Here is a 20,173-nt window from a genome sequence, read left to right on the forward strand (position 1 = left end):
TGCTGACCTTGCGGTTAGTTAGTCCTATTCGGAACCCCTATGCTACTGGGGCTCCCTGAGATAGGGGCAGAGGAGCCTTACACGGCTGTGTTCGGGTCTCGGCAGCAACGGCCAAGATCACATACACACGGGGCAATGGCAGGGACAGCTGGGTGTGGGAGAGGCAGATGAGCCAGAACGCTCTTCTCAGGCCATTCCCTAACCCCAAGCAGTAGTGGTCGGTGGTGGTGGACTTACGGAACTTGGTCCCCTGCCGGTTTCCCTGTGCAGCCCAGCTCCTTGTGGATGAGGCGGATCAGGCACTGCACCCAGAAGAGAGACAGACACGTCATGGAGGCCCTTTGATGCCTGGACCTTCCCCTCCCCTCTCCTCCCCTCCCCTGCGGCACGCCCCACATATCTGCTGTGGGAGATGCCTGGGCGGAAGAGGAACAGATCAAGCCACAGCACAGACACAGAGGGAGCCTCTCACAGAGTGCTCAGCCCAGGGCAGGGCCGTGTCCCAAGTTGGCCCTACAAGTAAGGGTTTGTGGTCGCCATCCTCCTGGAAGTAACATGCTTGGGGCGGCGTTCAGCAGCCTGAATGCCTTCTGGATTCGAGAAATGGGTCAAGTGAAATGAGCGTGGATGTAAAATGCACAGATGGGGGAAACACAGACTACAAAGACAGGGTGACCCCAGAGAGTGTGGGGGTTACAGTGAACACCAGACGGGCACCTCCTCAGACATGTGGCCGCCAGGGGGTGGGGGTGGGTGCATCCCGGGGGGCAGCCGTGTTCCATCCGCAAGCTGCTCCGCTAGAGCACAGCTGCCCGAGCCGTGAACCAGCCCGGTCCTGCCCTGCCCCTGACCAGAGCCTTCCCTTCACGCTGAAGGCCAGTTTAGAGGGCCCGATGACTGGCCATATGATTGGGTTTCTCAGCTCTGGGGACCGTGGCTCCTCTCTTTCCCGCGGTCTCACAAGGGGGCTGGCTTAGACCATTTTCTCTCACGCTTCATCTTAGGGGGCAGCAGCTCCCCACAGGCCCACGGTGCCAGCACATGTGGGAGGGCCAGCCCCGGGGAGGAGGATGCTGGAGGGGGCCCTTGGGCATGTGTCACAAACACACATGTGTGCAGATGGCACTCTCCATCCTCCGGTCAACGCTCTGGAAGGCGTACAAGGTTCTTTTCTAAGAAGCTTATTGTTCAAGCAGAAGCTGAGAAGCCCCACATGACATGAGCTCAGGTGAGGGACAAGAAAAAAAAAAAAGCACAAATATTTCTCCTACAGATAAAACGTTGCTTTGCTCCAAATACCGTGGAGCATTTATTACGACTGTCCTGGGGTGTGGAGGTGGGGACATTTCGGTGGCTACAGAATCAAGGGCGGAAACATTATTGTTACACGCTTTCACCACCGTGAATTTAACCTTCTAGCTGTGTGTGAGTGGAAGCCGGTTGCCTCATCAGCACCATAAACCCCATCCAGTCCTCCAGGCTGTTTGCAGGAGGACGTCTCCGATTACGGACAGCAGATCGTTAAGAGACGTGGAACAACAAGACAGAGACGACAAATGTTCTCGGGCACCGGGCCGTCTCCACTTCATGTTGAGTCTCTTTGGAGCCCTTCCACCTCGTCACGTCACGTGTGCCGCAGTCTAGATCATTCTCTTCTCTCCAGATCCGCTGCAAGCAATTCTGTCTGTAGACATACGGAATTTGACTCAGAAACTCATCCGCTGGGGATGTTTTTCCGCTGAAGACCGACCGCCTTTTCCACTTCTCCGTCTTCTCTTTGGTGGCTTCTTAAAGGAGCTGTGTTTCCTTGCTTTTTCCTTTCTTTCTTTTTTTTTTTTTTTGCAGTGTTTTTGTCCTTTCTCAGGAGCCGGTTCTTCCGCTCCTGTCTATAAAATAAACCGACTGGCCATTTCTGAAGTTTGTCTGCTCCTTCGTGTATCTGCAGTGGGAGCAGGTCTTGCTCCGTTGTTTGTCCACGGTCCACACTCCTTCCCCGTGGAGTGACTCCTCACCATGTCCCGGTTGGGATTGTGACGCAATTCAGTTGTGAGAACTCTGTGCACTTGGACTGACATTTCCCTCAAATGGTTTTGGATTTGCTTCTGTCCAGGAGTCACGTAGATCACCTGTCACCCCAGGACCAACCGGTTTTCTTCTTTGGCTTTTTTGTACTCTTGTAACATAATTTTATAACAATGCCAACTACAGACAAGCCCAAAATGCCAATGGATACTGTCCCCCCTCTGGTGACCAGGCTAAGGTGGATACACACCCTGTCTGCCACACCCTTCCATGAGGCACATGGCCCTTATTCATTGATCCCCGGCTCCAGTCCCAACTCCCCTGTGGGCTAGCCCGACACCCCATGGACATGACCACTCCAGGCTTGGTTCCCAAGGCTGTTACCCTGCATCAGGGCAGTTCTGCCATCAACCCGTGGACTAGTTTTTGGTTGGCTCTACATTTTTTGGCTCCTGGCTATTTCCTGACTTGGTTATAAAGTCCAGATATGCATTGAGAAGGCTTTTAAACATATGTTACCCAGTATTTCTGAAGTAGAAGAATTTTCAGAGACTCTAAGCCATCATGGGGGCGGACCTCTCACTGGGACTCAGTGGAAGTGCATCTAGCTTTGTAACTAAACCACATAGACACTTATAAAACAAATGGCCTGAGAATGATCAGTTTAAAAGTTAATGAAGAAAAACAACCAACCAAACTCACTGCCATCAAGGAAAAACTGACTCATCGCGACCCTCTAGAACTGGTAGAGCTGCCCCCGCGAGTTTCCAAGACAGGACTCAGAATGCCCGTCTTTCTCCCTCAGAATGGCTGGTAGCTTCAAACTGCTGACCTTGTGGATCACAGCCCCAAACGTAACCACTACCCCACCAGGGTCGTGTACCATCTCTCAAATCATTAAGCTTTAATAGGCTCATGAATTGAAATATGGGATTTTATTCTGCACACAATGGGGAAGCTGTCTTTTAGGGGCCCCTAAAATTAAAAAATATTTTTATTTCATTGATATAGTTGCTATTTCTAGCAGGACTTTTAAAGTCAGGATCAACCTCAGCTTATTTTCTGGCTAAGAAAGAGAGGCATGGCTTTAAGTTTGGGACCATGGGCAGCCAGGTAAGGCGCAGATGTGGAATGCCGGTGTGACAGTCACGCCATCCACATCTTGCTCAACCTGAAGGAACTCTTGAGTTTTCTCAAGACAGGAAGCGCGGAGAAGCTGGATGCCAGGAAACAGGGAGACAGAGGCACCCTCTTTGCTCCTTTATCCCTTTCCCACACCTTTGGGAGAAAGGGTGTCAGGTGCTCCTCCAGTGAGGACCTGATAGGAAGGAGGACACTAGAACAGTAATGGCCACCACAGAAGGGGCCAGACACTGTCCATTATCTCCTGTCATCCAGACAAGAATCCAGACAATAATTTCTTCATTCTGATCATTGTGCTGTGGTTGTATGGGGTAATTCCTTGGGTACTATAAACATTCCCATAGAAAACGCAGAAGCTGCAGACGGAGAGGCTAAGTAACTCACGCACACAGGGGAGTTGGCAGTGCCGGCATTCTAAACCAGGGCGCCCACGCTCTCAGCGTCAATACCATCCTGCCCAAGATGCCAGCAGCAGGCCGACCTGCAGCCTGTTTCCAGCATTCTAAGCAAACCAGATGGAAGCTTTTCTCTACCAGGCATATTTAGGGAAGGGCCATCTGTTGGGATGTGTCATTGGAAAAAGGGGAGAAAAAGTGTCCACAGAAGGGTCTGGACAACCACTCTCAAGAGATGCTGCTCCTCAAGTGCTGCTTGGATTAAATGAGAGGACTTACCAATAAGGCACAGGCATCTGCGAACATCAACATGTAAAACACATTGTTCCATCCAGAGGGGGAGATGAGCCCAGCCAGCAAAGGGCCCACGGCTGCTCCTGAAACAGACAGACATACATGGAGTGTTGAAGGAAAACTCTTAACACGTGATGTTTCCCACACCCAAGCCTAGTCAACATATAAACGATGCTGAACACCTTGTTCATAATGAGAAACCAACCAACCAACATGGTAGTGCAATAAAACCCATTCTCAACTATCAGACTGATGAGGTCTGTCTTATAGGGTTGCTTCAGAGTCCAAATGAACTCCAAGGCAGTGAGAAAAAGATAAAGCATAAGTTGGTATTAGGGACAGTCGGCTCAACGATTTTCTGGAAACACATCTGAAAAAGATTTAATATATGGTATTAATAATGTTCGCTCCTGTGTTCTAACAGTCTCATGAAATTAAAAATTACTTTAAAATTTAAAAATCTATTAAGTTTATTATTTACAAAATTAATTTATTATAAAGAAGCGGAGTCGGCATTCGACGAATCGGGTCTGTAAATGTGAATACGGTGCCAGAGTTCCTTTCTTGATTCTGGTCCTTGTACCATGGTGACACAGGACCATTGCTTCTTTTTAGGAGACAGTCACTAAAGTAGTTCAGGGCCAGGGGCAGTGCGGATGCCTCTTACTCTTGGGCAGTTCAGATGGCAGTATGCATGTGGACGTGCGTAAGTATAAGCAATTGTCTGCATATGTGTGTGTGCGTGGGAGAGAGGGAGCGGGGAGGGAGGGGAGGAGGAAAGGTGGAGGAAGAGTGCATCACAAGTCCTGTGGATCCGGGAACCGATCACAAGGATCTACATATAACCCCCTTCCTGGGGGACGGGCAACAGAAAAGTGGGTGAGGGGAGACGTTGGACACTGCAAGACAGGACAAAATAATAATTTATAAGTTATCAAGGGTTTATGAGGGAGCGGGGAGTGGGGAGGGAGGGGAAAATGAGGAGCTGATACCAAGGGCTCAAGTAGAAAGATGGCTGCTTGTTTACTTTCAAGCCTTTAAGTCCCCAGATGCTATATCTCTCAAAAGCCGGGCACCATCTGTCTTCTTCACCACACTTACTTATGCACACATTCATCTTCAGCGTTTATGTGGAGAAGGTGATCACACAATGATGGTTTTTGTTCTTTGGTGTCTGCTACCTGATCCCCTCAACACCCCATGTTCACTTAGTCTTGTGTGTTTCTTCTCTGTGGGCTTTGTTGCTTCCAAGCTAGATGGCCACTGGATTACCTTCAAGTCTTTAAGACCCCAGATGCTATATGTTTTTGATAGCCGGGCACCATCAGCTTTCTTCACCACGTTTGCTTATGCACACGTCTGTCTTCAGCGATCATGTCGGGAAGGTGGGTATCATGGAATGACCGTTTAGCTGAGCAAGGTGCTATTGTATTGAGGGAATTGTGCAAGGAGGCCCAATGTCCACCTGACATTCTCATTTTATTCCCCCTTTTCTATAAAGAGCACTCAGGACTTTGGGAATTTTTTTTTTTTATAATCATGTGTGTGTCTTCTAAGCTTCAGAAGAACTTTCAGATAAAACTGATCACTCACTCACATAGGTTTCTCTCCATGCCTCCCAACCATCACGAAATGCACTGTGAGTGGAATGTGATGATTATAAGCCCACAGAGAGAAGACACGTGTTCTTGGTCAAAGGCTCTGGCTTGCCCTGCCCCGCTCAGTGTCCTTACATGGCCACAAGGAGCAGAGGCTCCCTCAGACCCAGGCCTGCCCGAACACAGGAGGCAGAAGAGGGCAGAGGGCACGGGAAGGTGGGTGACAGGAAAAGGGGAAGTCGGATGAATCTCTTAAGATAGGTCCCTTCGAGGGGGGAAAGGGGAGGAAGGGGAAAAAAAAAAAAAGAGGACCTGATGCAAGGGGCTTATGTGGAGAGCAAATGCCTTGAGAATGATTGGGGCAGGGAATGTATGGATGTGCTTTATACAATTGATGTATGTATATGTATGGATGGTGATAAGAGTTGTATGAGTCCCTAATAAAATGTAAAAAAAGAAAAGAGGAGAAAAAAATGATTAGGGCAAAGACTGTACAGATGTGCTTTATACAATTGATGTATGTATATGTATGAACTGTGATAAGAATTGTATGAGCCCCTAATAAATTGTTAAAATTAAAAAAAAAAAGATAGGTCCCTTCATCCCCCTTGTCCACCTCGCTCCTCTGCAGATCACTCTACCCTGAGGCCCGCAGAAGGTTCTGAACTAGTTGGCTCTGGATGTGGGGATGCTAAGCTCAATACAGAACAGACGCAAGGCCCTGGACTGAACAGGGGCATCCAGGAGAAGGTGCTGGCATGCACCATGTAGGCCTGTCCACCCTCTCACACCCCCTCAGGCAGAAACAGCAGGCGTTCTCCCTGCGGGACCCTAGTCAGATCCCAGAAGAATTCCACTACGATGAAGACCAGTGGGTGACACGCATTCCTATGCAAAAAGGACTCCTAGCAGGCATTTAGTGGCTGTGGTAGTTACACGATCTCCTGTCAACTTGAGAAGGGGTGGAGTCTAGCCTGTCAATCAGGTCACAGCTTGATGACCTCATCTGGAGGTGCAAAGGAGATAAACAGCTCTTTGGAGGGCACACACTCTCGGCTTCATCTTCCTGCTGATAAGCCAGGTGTGCTACACTGGTGGCGCCAGAGCCCTGGGGCTGGAGGAACCATGTGGAGACTCACAGTGCTGAGCTGATGCAACCGTCACTGGATCCACAAGACTTTCCACCCACTGACCTGTGATCTTTGTTTCTGTATTCAGTATCATTTCATGTCTTGCGTTAGTCTGAAGAATTATAGATTGGTAATGGACATCTGAGCTAATATCGGATTTAAGGACTTAACCTGGAGTGGGCTGGGATGTTTTCTTAATGTACAATTGCTCTTTGATCTAACGTTCTCCCTTTCACACATACATAATTTGTTTTTCTAGTCAACCCAGACTAACACAGTGGTATATCTGTAAATATGCAAACTGGGCAGCTTCAACACAAGAGCAAGCAAACGGAGGGCACCGAGGACCTAGAGCAGCAGTTCTCAACTGGTGGGTCGCGACCCCTTTGGGGGGGTCGAACGACCCTTTTAGAGGGGTCACCCGAATCCTAACAGTAGCAAATTTACAGTTATAAAGTAGCAACAAAAATAATGTTATGGTTGGGGGGGGGGTGTCACTACAACATGAGGAACTGTATTAAAGGGTCTCGACTTTAGGAAGGTTGAGAACCACTGACCTAGAGGAACCAGGCAGCCCAGGGAGAAGAGAATTCTAAGGAAAGGAGAACATAGTCAGAGGGACTGGAGGAAGTGAGATAAAACCTCGAGCAACCCCGCAAAACTCCTGTCTTCATAGCTGTCGTTGAAATACTGGCCGTTTCATATGGCATCGAAGAGATCAGAAGAGGGTGTGCTCACAGGGCAGGCAGATCACACTGGTGAACCTACATACAGGACCATACGAAGGTGGAAAATAACGTCGTGAACATCGGAGGAAACAAGACAAGAACAAGGAGACGGGCAGGAAGACGGGGTGCTGAAGAAAAAGCCAGCACAGCAGCTGACTGATCGGCTCTCCGGAGAGGAAACCCAGAAACAACAGACCCAAGGGGCCTGAATTTCCAGCCTGAGCAGGCTCACGAGGTTCCCACGGCACAAATGATGGGAAGGCGGCAGGGACAAGCAAAGGTGCAGGGAAAAACGAGGTCATCAACGAAGAACTGGGCTGAGAGCATCGTGGGACGACCCAACAGTGGCAATGGGAGGTCGCAGTCATTCCGAAGGTGCAGGACTCCCAATCTGGGACCCTCCGCCCTGACCAACTGCCCATCATCTAGGGAGAGGATGGAACAAGGGCACCTCAGACCCGCAGGTTCTCAGAACGTACCTCCAGCGAACCACAACACAGAAAGCTACTAGAGAGGTAAACCTGGGGTCCAGCAGACAGGAGCCCAGTGTAGGCAAGAGAGGAAAGGCCCTGTTGAAGTGTGGTCAGCAGGTGGCTGTGGAGGGCCCAGGAGGGATGGGCGGGGTTAGAGGGGCCAGAATCAGACGGTGCTGTTGGGGAGGGCGGGGCCAAGGCGACAGAAACTGGAGCAAAAGGAAGAAGAGCAAAGTGTCTGTTGGAGGAGGAGGGTCTCTAAGGTTCAAGGCTGAGTGGTATCAACGTGGCCACGATGATCGATGAGGATGGAGGCCAGGGATGTCAGGAGGGTATTCATGGCGCATCATGAGATATGTAAGTAGAGAGAGAATCCAGGAAGAAAGGGTTGAGGGTAACTGCTTCCACAAAGACAGAGCTCAAGGAGCACGGATGGGGGAAGTCATTTTCATCAGAAAAAGCCCATCAGACAATCTGGCACCTACAGCTACAGGTACCTTTGACGCGTGACTGAGAGCTACAGCAATGGCAGGCTTCGCATCATCACACCAGGATGTCACCGTCAACCCTGCAAACGCAGTGAACAGACAAACCTGGGCTGCCGAACCAAATGGCACCGAGTGACCACAGACCGCCGGTCTACCCTGGCTTCCTGAGCCGCGGGCCACTCGAGGGCATTTCCAACCCTAATGCAATGGCACGAACTCCCCTGTGAGAGGAATTTGGGTTTTCTCTCTTGGAACGACGGGCATTTATTTCCACTCGCGGGTCTCTCTGCTCTTGTCTCCCTGGGCAGCCTTTCTGGAGGGAGGTAATGACAGAGCGCACTGCCGTTTCCATGGTGATCCTATCAGCCCCTGGTGCACTGGGCAGCTGAGTGCCAGCGGGGGCGGCTGGGTCCCCACAGGCGGACGTGTGAGGGCGGCTGAGGTCAAGGTGGGTGGTGAGGCATCTGGATGGTTCTGTGTTCCGTGCAGCGTTGTGAAAGGGTCAGCGATGGCACCGTGCACACCTGCCTGGCTTCTGGGTGTCGCAAACAGCACTTAGAACTGTGCTCAGTGGGCAGTGGGCCTCCTTCCTTCCCTCTACAGAGAGATGCGGGGCCTTAGCCCACCCTGAGAGGAGGATTTCCGCCTCCTTGCCTTTTTGGGAAGAGAATCAAGGAAACGTGTTTTCCATCTAATTCATACTTTCCCTCTCTTTGCACTCCCCTGGTCTGCTTTAAAATAGCAATCAGGGCTGCCCGCTGTGCTCCAAATTAGCTTTCCTAAAAGGGTTTCACCGCGGGGGGCAGAGTGATTCCCAGACAAAGACCTCCTTTGGCAGAAGGCTGAGAGAAGGCTGTTCAATGCCACACGGTTAATTAGACGCACGCTCAGTGCAGGAGCCTCCTGACGCCCAGCAAGTGTGCCTGCAGACTGCACAGTGCGCCTGGTGGACCGCCGAGCCAGGAGTCTGCAAGCAGGCGTGCTCCACACAGGAGCTCTGAGCTCTTGATGGCAACCACCTCAGGGACCGCCATGTGGCACAGGCCCTCCTTCATCCCGCGTGCGTCCAAGACACGTCCAGGAGAGAAGGGCTTCCCTGGAAACATCAAAGGGGTGACCACTCACACCGTCCGACAACTCCCAGCCATTCCTGGACCCAGCAAGATGCAGGCGTCACTATGGAGGGCAACGACGGGGCAGGTATGACATTGGTGAGCTAGAAGCCGAAGATGGGCCCACTGAACCACCAGAGATGGACAGCCTTCACCCTGGGCCTGCCCAGTCCTTCTCAGGACAGACATCATCTCTCATATGGAAGAAGGCAAGCTTTGGGAATCTCTGGCAATGGCAGCAGGAGCATGGGCCTGGGGTTACTATGGCCCAGAGACAGGTCCCCCTGCCTAGTGAAGGAATGGCCTATGGGGTACCCTGGTGCCTCTCTGACCAGGCCCTTGCCTGTGAACTCAACTGCCTGGAATCGATTCCTCCTGGCCATGGCTCTAATTCTAGGAACCTTAAACCAGCCGGCCAAATCATTAGCATTGCTTCACCGAGGGCTGACCCCGTTCATGTAACTTGGTCAATGAGAATCTGAAATCACGAAGCATTCCATTCTTGTAGATCAATGATTCATGCCTATAGAAGCAGCAATCACAAAATCAAGCGACCTACTGCGCTGGGCAAATGTTTAGTCAAAGAATCTCTTCGACGTTGTGCAAAGATGTCATTTTAATGCAGTCAAAGCCACTGTGTTTCCCGTCGCCTCATAAGCTCATGAAAGGCGACGGTGGAGAAGGAGGGAAAGGAACGGCCGTCTCTGAACCGCGGCGCTGATGAAGGAGACTGAGCACACCGTGCATGGCGAAGAGGACGCACCAGCCAGACTCAGCAACGACACGCAGCCGGAGCGTTTCTCAGAAGTGAGGGAGGTGAGATGTTGGCTCTCCTGCTTTGGACACTTCATCAGGAAAGACTAGCCATGAGGACGCCTGTCTGGGGAACTCCTCAAGAGCCGTGGGACGGCACAGTGTCAGGCCACATCTTGTTCTGCTCTAATATAAGGTCGCGATGAGTCAGAGCCAACTTGATAGCAACCACCACCACCACCACCAACCACAACCAAGTTCTAGATGCTGTTTCAGTCCTGGTGTGGTAGTTACATAATCTGTTGTCAATTTGAGACTTAAGAGTGAAGGGGTGGAGTTTAGCCTGTCCATCAGATTGATGCTTGATGACCTCTTTTGGAGGCCCTAAGGAGAGAAATAACTTGCTGGAGGCGAGACAGATACTAACTCCCTGAGAGACTCTCTACTAACAAAGACACATGAAGCTAACCCAATGGCAGCAAGAGCCCTGGGAGCTAGAGAAGCCACACGTGACCCACGCCAATGCCGAGATGCTTCCACCACTATTGGATCCACATGACTACCCACCCACTGGCCTGTGATCTTCCTGTATTCGGCATTATTGCATGGCTGTGTGAGTCTTAAGAGGAATTTATAGAATAGAATCGGACATATGGGCTAATATTGGGCTTTTGGACTTGATCTGGCCTGGTCTGGCATGTTTTCTCAATATTCTATTGCTCTTGGATATAATGCTCTTTCTTATACACACATGAGTGTGTCTATGAATTTGTTTCGCTAGTCTACTCAGACTAACACAACTGGTTAGACAGCAGCGAGTAAGTGGATCAAAATCCCTGTCTTCACAGAGTTCCCATGTTCAGTGGAGAGAGACCAGACCACCACATAGCAAGTGAGTTAATGACCCATTGGAGAAGGTGGCCAGTGCTACAGAGCGAGGCTGACTGAGAAGAGAGGAGGGACCCACGCAGCCTGGGGGTCTTTATAAGAGGGGAAAAGGTGAGCCCAGACTTCAGTGGCACAAGGAAGCAAGACCAGGTGTCCCAGGCCCAGGGATCCTTGCACAGAGGCCATGCCTAGGGCTCTCAGGTGCAGCAGAGAGGCTGTGCAGCTCCCTGGACTGAGGAGTGAGGAGGGCTGGGAAGGGCTTCAGACTCTGCATGAAGGAGAGCTCGATGGGTGTCGGAGAAACACACCCTGTTGTGCTTCCTGCCCGGCTCGCCCAGAGCTAAACCCGTTTCTTCCGTCTGAGCAGAGGGGCAGGGCCGAGTCCCGGCTCTGGCGCTCTGTGCTTCTGCTGCTAGACCATCTGCACTGCCTTGGTCTGGGACTGCCATGAGGGTCCAAGCACAGACCACCCCTGGGGGCCCTCTCCACCGGTCCTCCCCACTCACACTTCCTGACAGGCTCTGGGATGTAACAGCAGGAGACATGCCAGAACCTTCCTATCCCAGACCTTTCAGGAACAGCTGGAGGGTGGGGACACATCAGCAGACCACCCTGAACTTCCACTCCCTACACAGAGGGGAGGCAGCAGGTGGAAGGGCCTAGCCCATGACGCTCTGGGGACCTCAGCAGAGGGGGACCACAGTACCCATGCCCCCTGCTCAAAGGCTAGAGGCAAGGACATGGCGGCCGCTCTCAGTGACTTGCGGACAGAACAGGCTGGGCATTTGGAGCAATCGCACTGCCCACTGATAAGAGGATAAGTGGATGATTGAGTCACCTTTCTTTCCCCCAGAAGAGGCTGCCCAATGTTCTCCACGGGCTTCCCTGAGGCTGAGACCACTCAGTAGTGTGTGCACTCAGGTCACTGGTTTTCCTGCCACTGCCAGTTAAGTCAGGCTACACTTACCCCATGGGCTATAGTCTGCCAATCTGTGGTTTAGAGGAAAAACTGAAACATCTCACGCACTGAAGAAAACTAGTCCCTGTCGCAAACCCCCACCTACCTCCTAAGGACTAGCTAGTGCCAGTCAGAAACATCCACCACCTACTTCCTAAGGAAAACTAGCGCCAGTCAAACACCCACCAGCTCCTAACCCAGTCAACTACACTGACTCTCCTCTGGCCTCAGGACAACTTCCCCTGCCCTGCTGCAGTTGTAATACTGAAAGAAGGTTAGCTGACCCTAGTATTGCCAAGGCAACCGGATTCCTGGGGATGGGTCCATTGGGATGAGGCGATTTGGCATCCCTGGGCCAACACGGCCCTCTGGGAGCTTTGATTCTCCACGTACCCACAGAGCCGGTCCCATCGATGATGGCAGTCACAGTGGCAAGGGCATGAGCGTTTCCTTTCAGACTCTTATGGGTCCCCTGAAAGAGAGGGAAAGGCAGGTGACGGCTGTCTCCGCAGCACTGGAGCTGAGAAGTCAGCCTCTGTCTTCCTTCCAGGTGACAGACCCAAACAACCCTGCAAAACCGTTCAGCCCATTAAAAAACTTAAGCTCTGCTCGTTCCCAAACGTGCCCAGTTAGGCTGTGCTTCTGTGGGTTTCGGTTGTAAAAATGATTCACCTGCCCGTGTGGATGCTAGCTCATCAAACATCATAGCATTGTCTTCCCCAAAGGAGCTACTGACTCAGCACAAATGCACGCTTCCCTGGGGCACAGGAAAAGAGGGATACATGGCACGAGCGTCCCTGCCACATGTCTGCATGCTGGCTCTCTCTGCTTTATGGTTTGAACTTCAACCAGATAGGAGGGCAACTCCCACCGGACAAACCAGCGGGAGCTCCAGCTTTTAAAATCCCCTCATTGCCGTTGTGCCGATGCCGGCAAAGCAATGCTACAGGACAGGGTAGCCCTGCCCCGTGCGTCTCAAGGAACGCCACCTTGATGGCAGTAGTTTCGAACTGCTGATCTTGCCATTAGAAGCCCAATGCGTAACCACTACGCCGCCAGGGTTTTGATTTTTTAAAAAGCCACCCATAAAAGGTGAAAACAAAACAAAATAACCACCACCCAAAATCCCAAAACAGCACAACCCTAAGGACAATAAAAGAACAAAGTGAGGTGTGTGTGTGTGTGTGTGTGTGTGTGTGTGTGTGTGGTGGGGGTGGAGGGGGGGAGTGCCCGGGAAAACAATACCTGGCAGTCTGAACCTCTAAAACTGCAGTGCTGGACCTGTGATGTGTACACACATGTAGGACACAAGTACGGAAAGCACACGCTAGTCCCTTCTCTGCCTTCTATGTCCCGTCTGACCTACTGGAATGTTCTATCCCACCTAAGACTCAAGCACATACACACACCTAACTGCCGAAGCACACACTTCATGAAGCCACTGCAGGTACATTTCAAGCACACAGGTGGCCAAGGCAGGCTAGACCGGCTGCCTTGGGTCAGTGGCATGGTGGATAGGGAGGAGGCGAGCAGCTGGACTTCCCAACGCCTCTGCACTGCAAGGGTCTCCCCAGGCTTGCTCGGCAGGGACAAGAGCCTCGGGCTTGCTCTGAAATGACCACGAACCCGGGATGCCCAGGCAGGCGCGGCCACTCACCAGGTCGGCGGAGACAGCAGTGGTGATCAGTGCGTAGGGCCCGCTGACCAGGACCCCGCTGAGCAGCAGCATCGCTGTGGAAACCAGAAGGGGCGTTCAGCCAACAGGAGTCCCCCGGGAGGGTCTGCGTGTTCTCAGAAACCCTCTCGGTGGAGCCTGGATACCCTGCCCTCCAAGTTGCACACTCGGCTACCACGTGGTGGACACGGCGGGCAAGGTGGACCTATGCAAAGCTGTGGGCAAGTGGCTGACCAATCCCCTGGGGGTACATGAATTCCCTGGGGGTGCATCCTGTCTCCTTAAAACTTGCCTTTATCAATAATGATGTGAAGTCAGTCACACCCCCCTAAAGGTATATGAGGTCCATACTCCAGAGGCCACTTGGCCTACCAGTCCTCAGTGGGCAGCACTGTCAGCATGATGAGAAGAGAAGAGCCAGGTGGGGAGGTGCCACACCTATGCCCGGGCTCACCTGTGCCAGACTGATACCGGTTTAGAATGACTAGGGCCAGCCACAAGGATCCCTGATGCTGCTGTCCGATTAGCACTGGACTGCTAACTGTAAGGTCAATGGTTCAAACCCACCGGCTACTCTGTGGGAGAAAGAGGAAGCTGCCCCTGTAAGATGTATAGCCTTGGAAACCCTACATAGAGTTGCTGTGAGTCTGAATTGATCGCGGGCAGTGGGTTTGACTTTTTTGGTTGGAAAGGCAGTCAATGTTTCTCGTGTGGACAAGAAACCTTTCCATCGCCTACAGCTGCTGGTGGCAACCCCTCACGGCAGCCCCCGACCAGCCGCGCTCACCCCGGGAGGGCAAACACGCTCTGCCTGGAAGCATGTGAAGCCTTCCCCAAACTGTGTCTACACTCCCGTTTGCTCTGATGTTTCTAGGGGCAGAGGCTTAGAGTAAACACCATGCCCTCCTGGTGCTGGCGGTCTGCTTACACACACACACACACACACACACACACACACACACACACACAGCACAGTCCCCCAGTTTGACCCAGGAGGGGGGACGGCAGCCAGCGAGAGGAGCAGAACTGATGGGGAGACAGACCACAGTCCACGCGTCAGCCTGGGTTCAGTGCCCATGCTCGAAGCCTGAGACACTCGGCCAGTGTTGCCCGGGAGTGGGGCAGACAGCCGCACCCTTTCCTCATGGGCTCTCAGCATGCATTCTGCTCTGGCCTGGGCCCTGCATCGTCACCCATGCTCGGAGGCCTGAGTCCCTGAGGACAGTGGCAGTGGCTAGTGCCCATCTGGTGAGGGACAGGGAACTCTCCATGCCTGCTGAACATGGGGAGGGGCAGCCAGGCCGCGTGTACTCACCGATCGTGGCTTCCAGCCCCATCTTACTGATGGCCGAGAACGCGTAGAGCTGGGAAGCACAGAAACACAGCGGTCTGTTAAGAAAGGACGTCCTGGAGGGCGAGCCCTTGCCCTGCGCACCGCTTCCTCCCGCCTCCCACCCCACCCCTCCCTGCACCCAGGGCTGCCACAAGGCAGGGACTACGGTCAACCCCACTCTTTCAGATGAGGCACAGCAAGGTGAAGTTGCCTGCTCTAACTCAAGCTACCGATGCACCCCAAAGCCGTCTAAACCAGGGATTATGAGATCAGCGCTGTGGGGGCAGGGGGGACAGGTGTTGGGGACCTTAAAGAACCAACAGGCGGCTGCAGGCAAAGGCAGCTGACCGAGAAGCTGTGGTGCCTGTGAGGGCTCTGGAAGCCACCTGTTAGGAGAGTGGCCGTGGGCCAGGCGGAGACTGCCCGTGGGAGGACCGTACCGTGGTGGCTGCTTCCAGACTCGCTAGCGCCCAAAGACCACAGTGCGGGTCTGGGAGGGCGCCCACGTGGGAGGTCTTGGGCAGGGTGGGGTCCTACGTGTGATGAAGAGACACGAAGGTGACGGGAAAGACAAGGTGGAGACGACTCTGGGGGCTGTGGGTCCCTGAGAGCTGACCAGCACAGAAGGACCTAGGAGCAGCTTGTTCTGCCCCGCATTTTGAGGAAAGGTGGCGTGCTCCGTGGGCCCGACTTGGCGGGGTCTGCGGAATAGGCCGAGGTCCTAAAGCAAACCGGGGGGGGGGGGCGTTGGGGGAGTTTGGAGGGGGGGGGGCGTGGGCTCCAAGGAAAGGCACTTGGGGATGGCGGGGGAGGGAGGACCTTTGGGAAACCAGCTGGAGAGCTGGGGCCGCTCACAGAGCCCCGGGGGCTCTGCCTGTTAAGGATTTCTACGGAGTAGGACAAGTCTCACAGGCTCAGAGCGAGCAGACAGGGCCCGGCGTGGGTGGGTGGCCACATCAGGGGCTCCCGGGCGGGCGGGTGGGCTCACCGTGGGTGCGGCGAGCAGCAGCATCAGGCCACAGGTGGAGGCTCTCTTCTCTAGACGGTCTGAGACCAGGCCTGCCAGGATCCCACCTACCTCCCCAGGGGAAAGAGAACATGAGTCACAGGCCATGGGAAACAGCCTTTTGCTCAGCCCCTCCCCCATTTGTCACTGCCAGGGGAGTCCCTCCCCACCCCTCCCCGCCCTTGCCCACCTGCCTGACCCATCTTCAGGCCTTGCTTGAATGTGAGTCAGACAGCAGTGACCTGGGAGGCTCCTTCCCTGAGACCACCATGCTTGGTTTAGCACCCCCCACCCCAACCCTACCCATCACCTCCCTGCCCTGTGAGGCAGGTGCCCATCTTGGAGGGAAAGCTAGTTCATGCTCACAGCCAGACTCCAGGGGCAGGGAGAGAGGCCATCCTCTGTGTGGGCAGTCAATCCCACCCCAAGAGAGCCCCGGCCCCTGATCCAGAGCCTGGGCCCTGGCCCTCACTTAGCAACGTGCACAGTCAATGCAAACAGACTCACCAAAGATGCCGCCCACGTCAAACAGGGTGGAGAGCTCCCCCGCATGCTGGGCATCGAGGTGGTCTAGGAGAGGGCAGCAGGGGCTGGTCAGTGAGGGTGCCCTCCCACTGGGCTGCTGGGGTGCCCACACAGAACATCCTTTACTTCACACACATGGGATTTAACCCCGGTGGGAACTGAGTCACCTCCCATTCACACTGGCCCGCCCCCTGTGGGTACAGACACCGAGGGGGAACCTGAACACCGACACCCAGAAAGGCTCTCTTCCGAGAGTCCTTTCCTTGGGTGCTGCGGACCCTCCAAGGTAGCCATGGCGATCGAAGCCCCACAGAAACAGACGGGAGAGTACTTAGGCCACAGCCCTCAAATGCCTACGGCACGGCCCGAGGGAGCCCCCCACGCTGCAAACCATCCACGGGGGCTGGAACTCCTCTGTGTCACAGAAAGCGAACAGAGCCCCCACCTCAGGCTTGGTGCAGGCCTGAGAGCCGGAGCCCCGCAGGAGCTGACAGGTGATCAGCCAGCACAGGAGAGAGAGTGGGGTGCATTCGGAATGATGGTGTGAGCCCCGTCTCTCCTGGGGCTCTGGATGAGCCACTCAGGACTGGCTTTCCTTAAGCAATCCCCCAGGCTGGACTCAAAGAGGGGAGCAGGCACCCAGCAGGGGGACAAACGAGGGCAGCTCCCAGGAGGCTCTCTTGCTGGAAGTGGAATGGGGCAGGGGTGGGGGCACAGAACCTCCCTGAGCCGAGTTCATGAACACTTCTGTTTGTCTGCCTGGAAGTTACTCTCAACTCGGCACCCTCACCAACCGCCTGCCACCCTGTGCTCCTACAGACTCATCTCTGACCATGCGTGTCCTGGGGGACAGTCCTCTCGCTGTGCTTCCTCAACTCCCCCTGCTCAGGTCACCTCGATTTCAATGTGCACCTGTGCTCTTCATACCCACCTACCCTTCCAAGTCCCTCTCCTCTTTGTCTCACCAAAGCCTGGATCTTCTCCGTGGGTGTTCCTGGCTCCCGGGGACCAGAGGCTTCAGGGCCCTTCCTGGCCCTCCCCACCCCTTCCAGCCCTCCAAATCAGAGCTCATCTCTAAGAAGCAATGCCCAGAGCAGATCCCCATGCCCGGTGGACCTGAAGGCCAGAGCCAGGATGGACCCTGGGTACCCTTTAGCCCACGAAGGCCAGTAATTACAGCTCTACCAGTCTCATACCTGCATCCTCTCTTTGTCTATACATTTCTACTGATTATGCCGTTCGATTCCAAGTAGGCCTCTCAGCTCCCCAGGCACCCCTTGTCCTTTCCATGACCACAGAAACGGCAGGGGGTAGGGGTCCATGTCCCTGTCACTTGTCCAGAGTTTCAGACCCACGCTCTAATGGCAGATACGCACCCACGCTCGTGATGTAGAGAGGAAGCCAGAAGAGGAACGTGTAGCTGACGAGCTTGGCAAACAGCAAGCAGAGAGAGAACTCTATCACCCCCTGGAAGAAAGGGCAGGCGGGTGGGCATCACCATGTCTTCAGACATGCAACATTCTCCTTAACTACCCTGGGCCTCGTAGCCGCTCTGGCGCTGTGTACCCCAAGCCCAAACCCAATGGCATCAAAAGTCCATTCTGACTCCTAGCGATCCTAGAGGACAGAGTAGAACTGCACCTTAGGGTTTCAGAGACAATAAGGCTGTATGGGAGCAGACAGCCTCATCTTTCTCCCCAGGAGGGGCTGGTAGGGTTTGAAGCTCCAATCTTGTGGTAAGCAGCCCCACGCCTCCTCTGCAGTGCTATGAAGGCTCCTCTACATCAGTCGTGAGCCCTCTCCCTGACTGCTCAGGGTTCTTGGCTCTAGGCCCTGCTGTGTCTACGGTGGGTCACTGTGCTGGAAGACCACAGTGTAAAGACCCTCTGCCCAGCTCCTCGGTCCCTCCGTCCAGCTCCTCAGACCCTCCGTCCAGCTCCTCAGACCCTCTGCCCAACTCCTCGGTCCCTCTGTCCAGCTCCTCAGACCCTCTGCCCAGTGCAGGAAGAAACTGTACTGCCGAGCTTTTCCCTTCCCCCTGTGTGCACACCAAGACCTGGGTCTTTCTCTCTGCAGACACCGCAAGTGGCCCTGCCCCTCGGCTCTGCACACTCCTTCATGCGACACACGGTCAGTTAGACACAGTCAACAAGCTATCAGAAGTGCACAGGCAAGCGCTCAGCTGACCTCTGGCCACAGAACAGAATTCAGCGCTGCTTCTCGCCCCAGAGCCTCACCTGCAAGGCCCTCCTTCAGGCCTGGGGCAGGTCGGGGAGGAGGGAGCTGCAATAGGGAGGCTGAGGACGTAGGGGTGACAGCCACTGGAGTACAGACCCTCTGACAGGAAGCCAGCTTTATCTATAACGGGTCTCAGTCTCCACATGGTGGCAACTAATTTTTAGAATCGGTCAACATAGCACGAGGCAGGCAAAGCAGCGCTGCTGCCACCATTCCTGCAGAAAGGAGCGGCCTGTCAGGCCTGGCCAGCGTCCTATTAAACATGCAGTGTTTCTTTTGTAAGACTGAGCGTCCACAGAGGCCAGATCCCTGCTTCTCACTGCACCCCCATGGGAAGTCCAGCACAGGACACCTGGCAGCCTGCTCCCAGGTACCTGTACTCACTGGGATCCTCAAGGCCCCTGTGAAGCTGATGGCGGCTGTGGAACTGGTGCCCTCGGCTTGGAGGATGATGAAGTGGTTGGGATGGACGGAGCCCCTCCCATCGGACAGCAGCAAGCACTGGGTCTCCGTGTCCTGCAGGGGAGAGACCGGGAGGAGGAGGCCGACAGTGGTCATGCGGGTAGAGTGAAGCCGGCACTCATAGAACTGACTCGGTGCCACAAACTTGCTCTCCGTCTCCAGTCCCCAGGTCGCCCCAGAAGGTCGTCCTCACTCACATATGTTTAGGAACTACTGACCAAACTCCCAGAATTCTTCTTCCACTGGGACCTACTGGGTGAACATCATTTTGGAAAGGGGAAAATACGTCCCTGATTAATGGATATCCCACCCCCGTTGCGGGAATCATGTCCAAGAAAAGCCACAAACAGGGCGGGGCTGAGGTTGGGAAAAGACGGTGACATTTCAGTGGCAGGGGAGAAGGCATGGCATGTCAGCCCGGGGGGCTTCCAAAGGCTGGGGAGACGGAAGTGAAAAGATCGCGGGGCTTTCCTATCACTTTGTTTGGAAGCTTGTAAAAAGACACCATTTAAAAGGGCATATTCCTCAGGACCTCCAAGGATGTTTACATCTCTCTGCACTGAACGAGACAACTAGAACATCTCCTTCTAGGACTGGGGAAGCTAAATTCTAAGCTGACCCTGGTCATCTCTGGGTGGCTGAATTACATGCGGTTGTCAGGGAAGGACCACTACGGGATGCTTTCCCTGGTCCTGGGTCACCATGAGTCAGACCTGAGTGGACAGCAGGCAGTGAGTTTCTGTTTTTGTTTTATGGGTGTTGCTTGAGGAGAGCCCTCATTGGCAGACATGAACAGAGGCCTCACTAGAGAGCGAATAAAGGAGCTTCGGCATCTTGTGAATCCTAACATGCTGGACCTTCCTAAGGAGCCGGGTTTGGTGCGCTCACTGACAGAGAGAGGCGTGGTCCTGGTCTCGGGGTGGGGTTTCAGACTGGAACCCGGATGATCTAA

At 53.9% G+C, this 20,173-nt stretch overlaps 1 protein-coding gene across 1 annotated transcript in view; it reads right to left on the reverse strand.

Annotated features, from left to right (window-relative positions):
• Positions 1 to 233: 233 nt before the first annotated feature.
• The window catches only part of SLC37A1 (solute carrier family 37 member 1), a 55,105-nt gene continuing 35,165 nt past the window's right edge, over positions 234 to 20,173 (reverse strand). Inside the window, exons 10-18 of the mRNA XM_075542904.1 lie at positions 19,144 to 19,275; positions 17,898 to 17,988; positions 16,504 to 16,566; positions 15,979 to 16,064; positions 14,973 to 15,021; positions 13,640 to 13,713; positions 12,376 to 12,454; positions 3,840 to 3,937; positions 234 to 302 (exon numbers count right to left, since the gene is read on the reverse strand). Of these exons, the coding sequence (XP_075399019.1) occupies positions 234 to 302; positions 3,840 to 3,937; positions 12,376 to 12,454; positions 13,640 to 13,713; positions 14,973 to 15,021; positions 15,979 to 16,064; positions 16,504 to 16,566; positions 17,898 to 17,988; positions 19,144 to 19,275 (741 nt within the window). The remainder of the gene's footprint in view (positions 303 to 3,839; positions 3,938 to 12,375; positions 12,455 to 13,639; positions 13,714 to 14,972; positions 15,022 to 15,978; positions 16,065 to 16,503; positions 16,567 to 17,897; positions 17,989 to 19,143; positions 19,276 to 20,173) is intronic.

This window comes from Tenrec ecaudatus, chromosome 2, assembly GCF_050624435.1.
Source record: "Tenrec ecaudatus isolate mTenEca1 chromosome 2, mTenEca1.hap1, whole genome shotgun sequence".
Taxonomy (NCBI): Eukaryota; Metazoa; Chordata; class Mammalia; order Afrosoricida; family Tenrecidae; genus Tenrec; species Tenrec ecaudatus.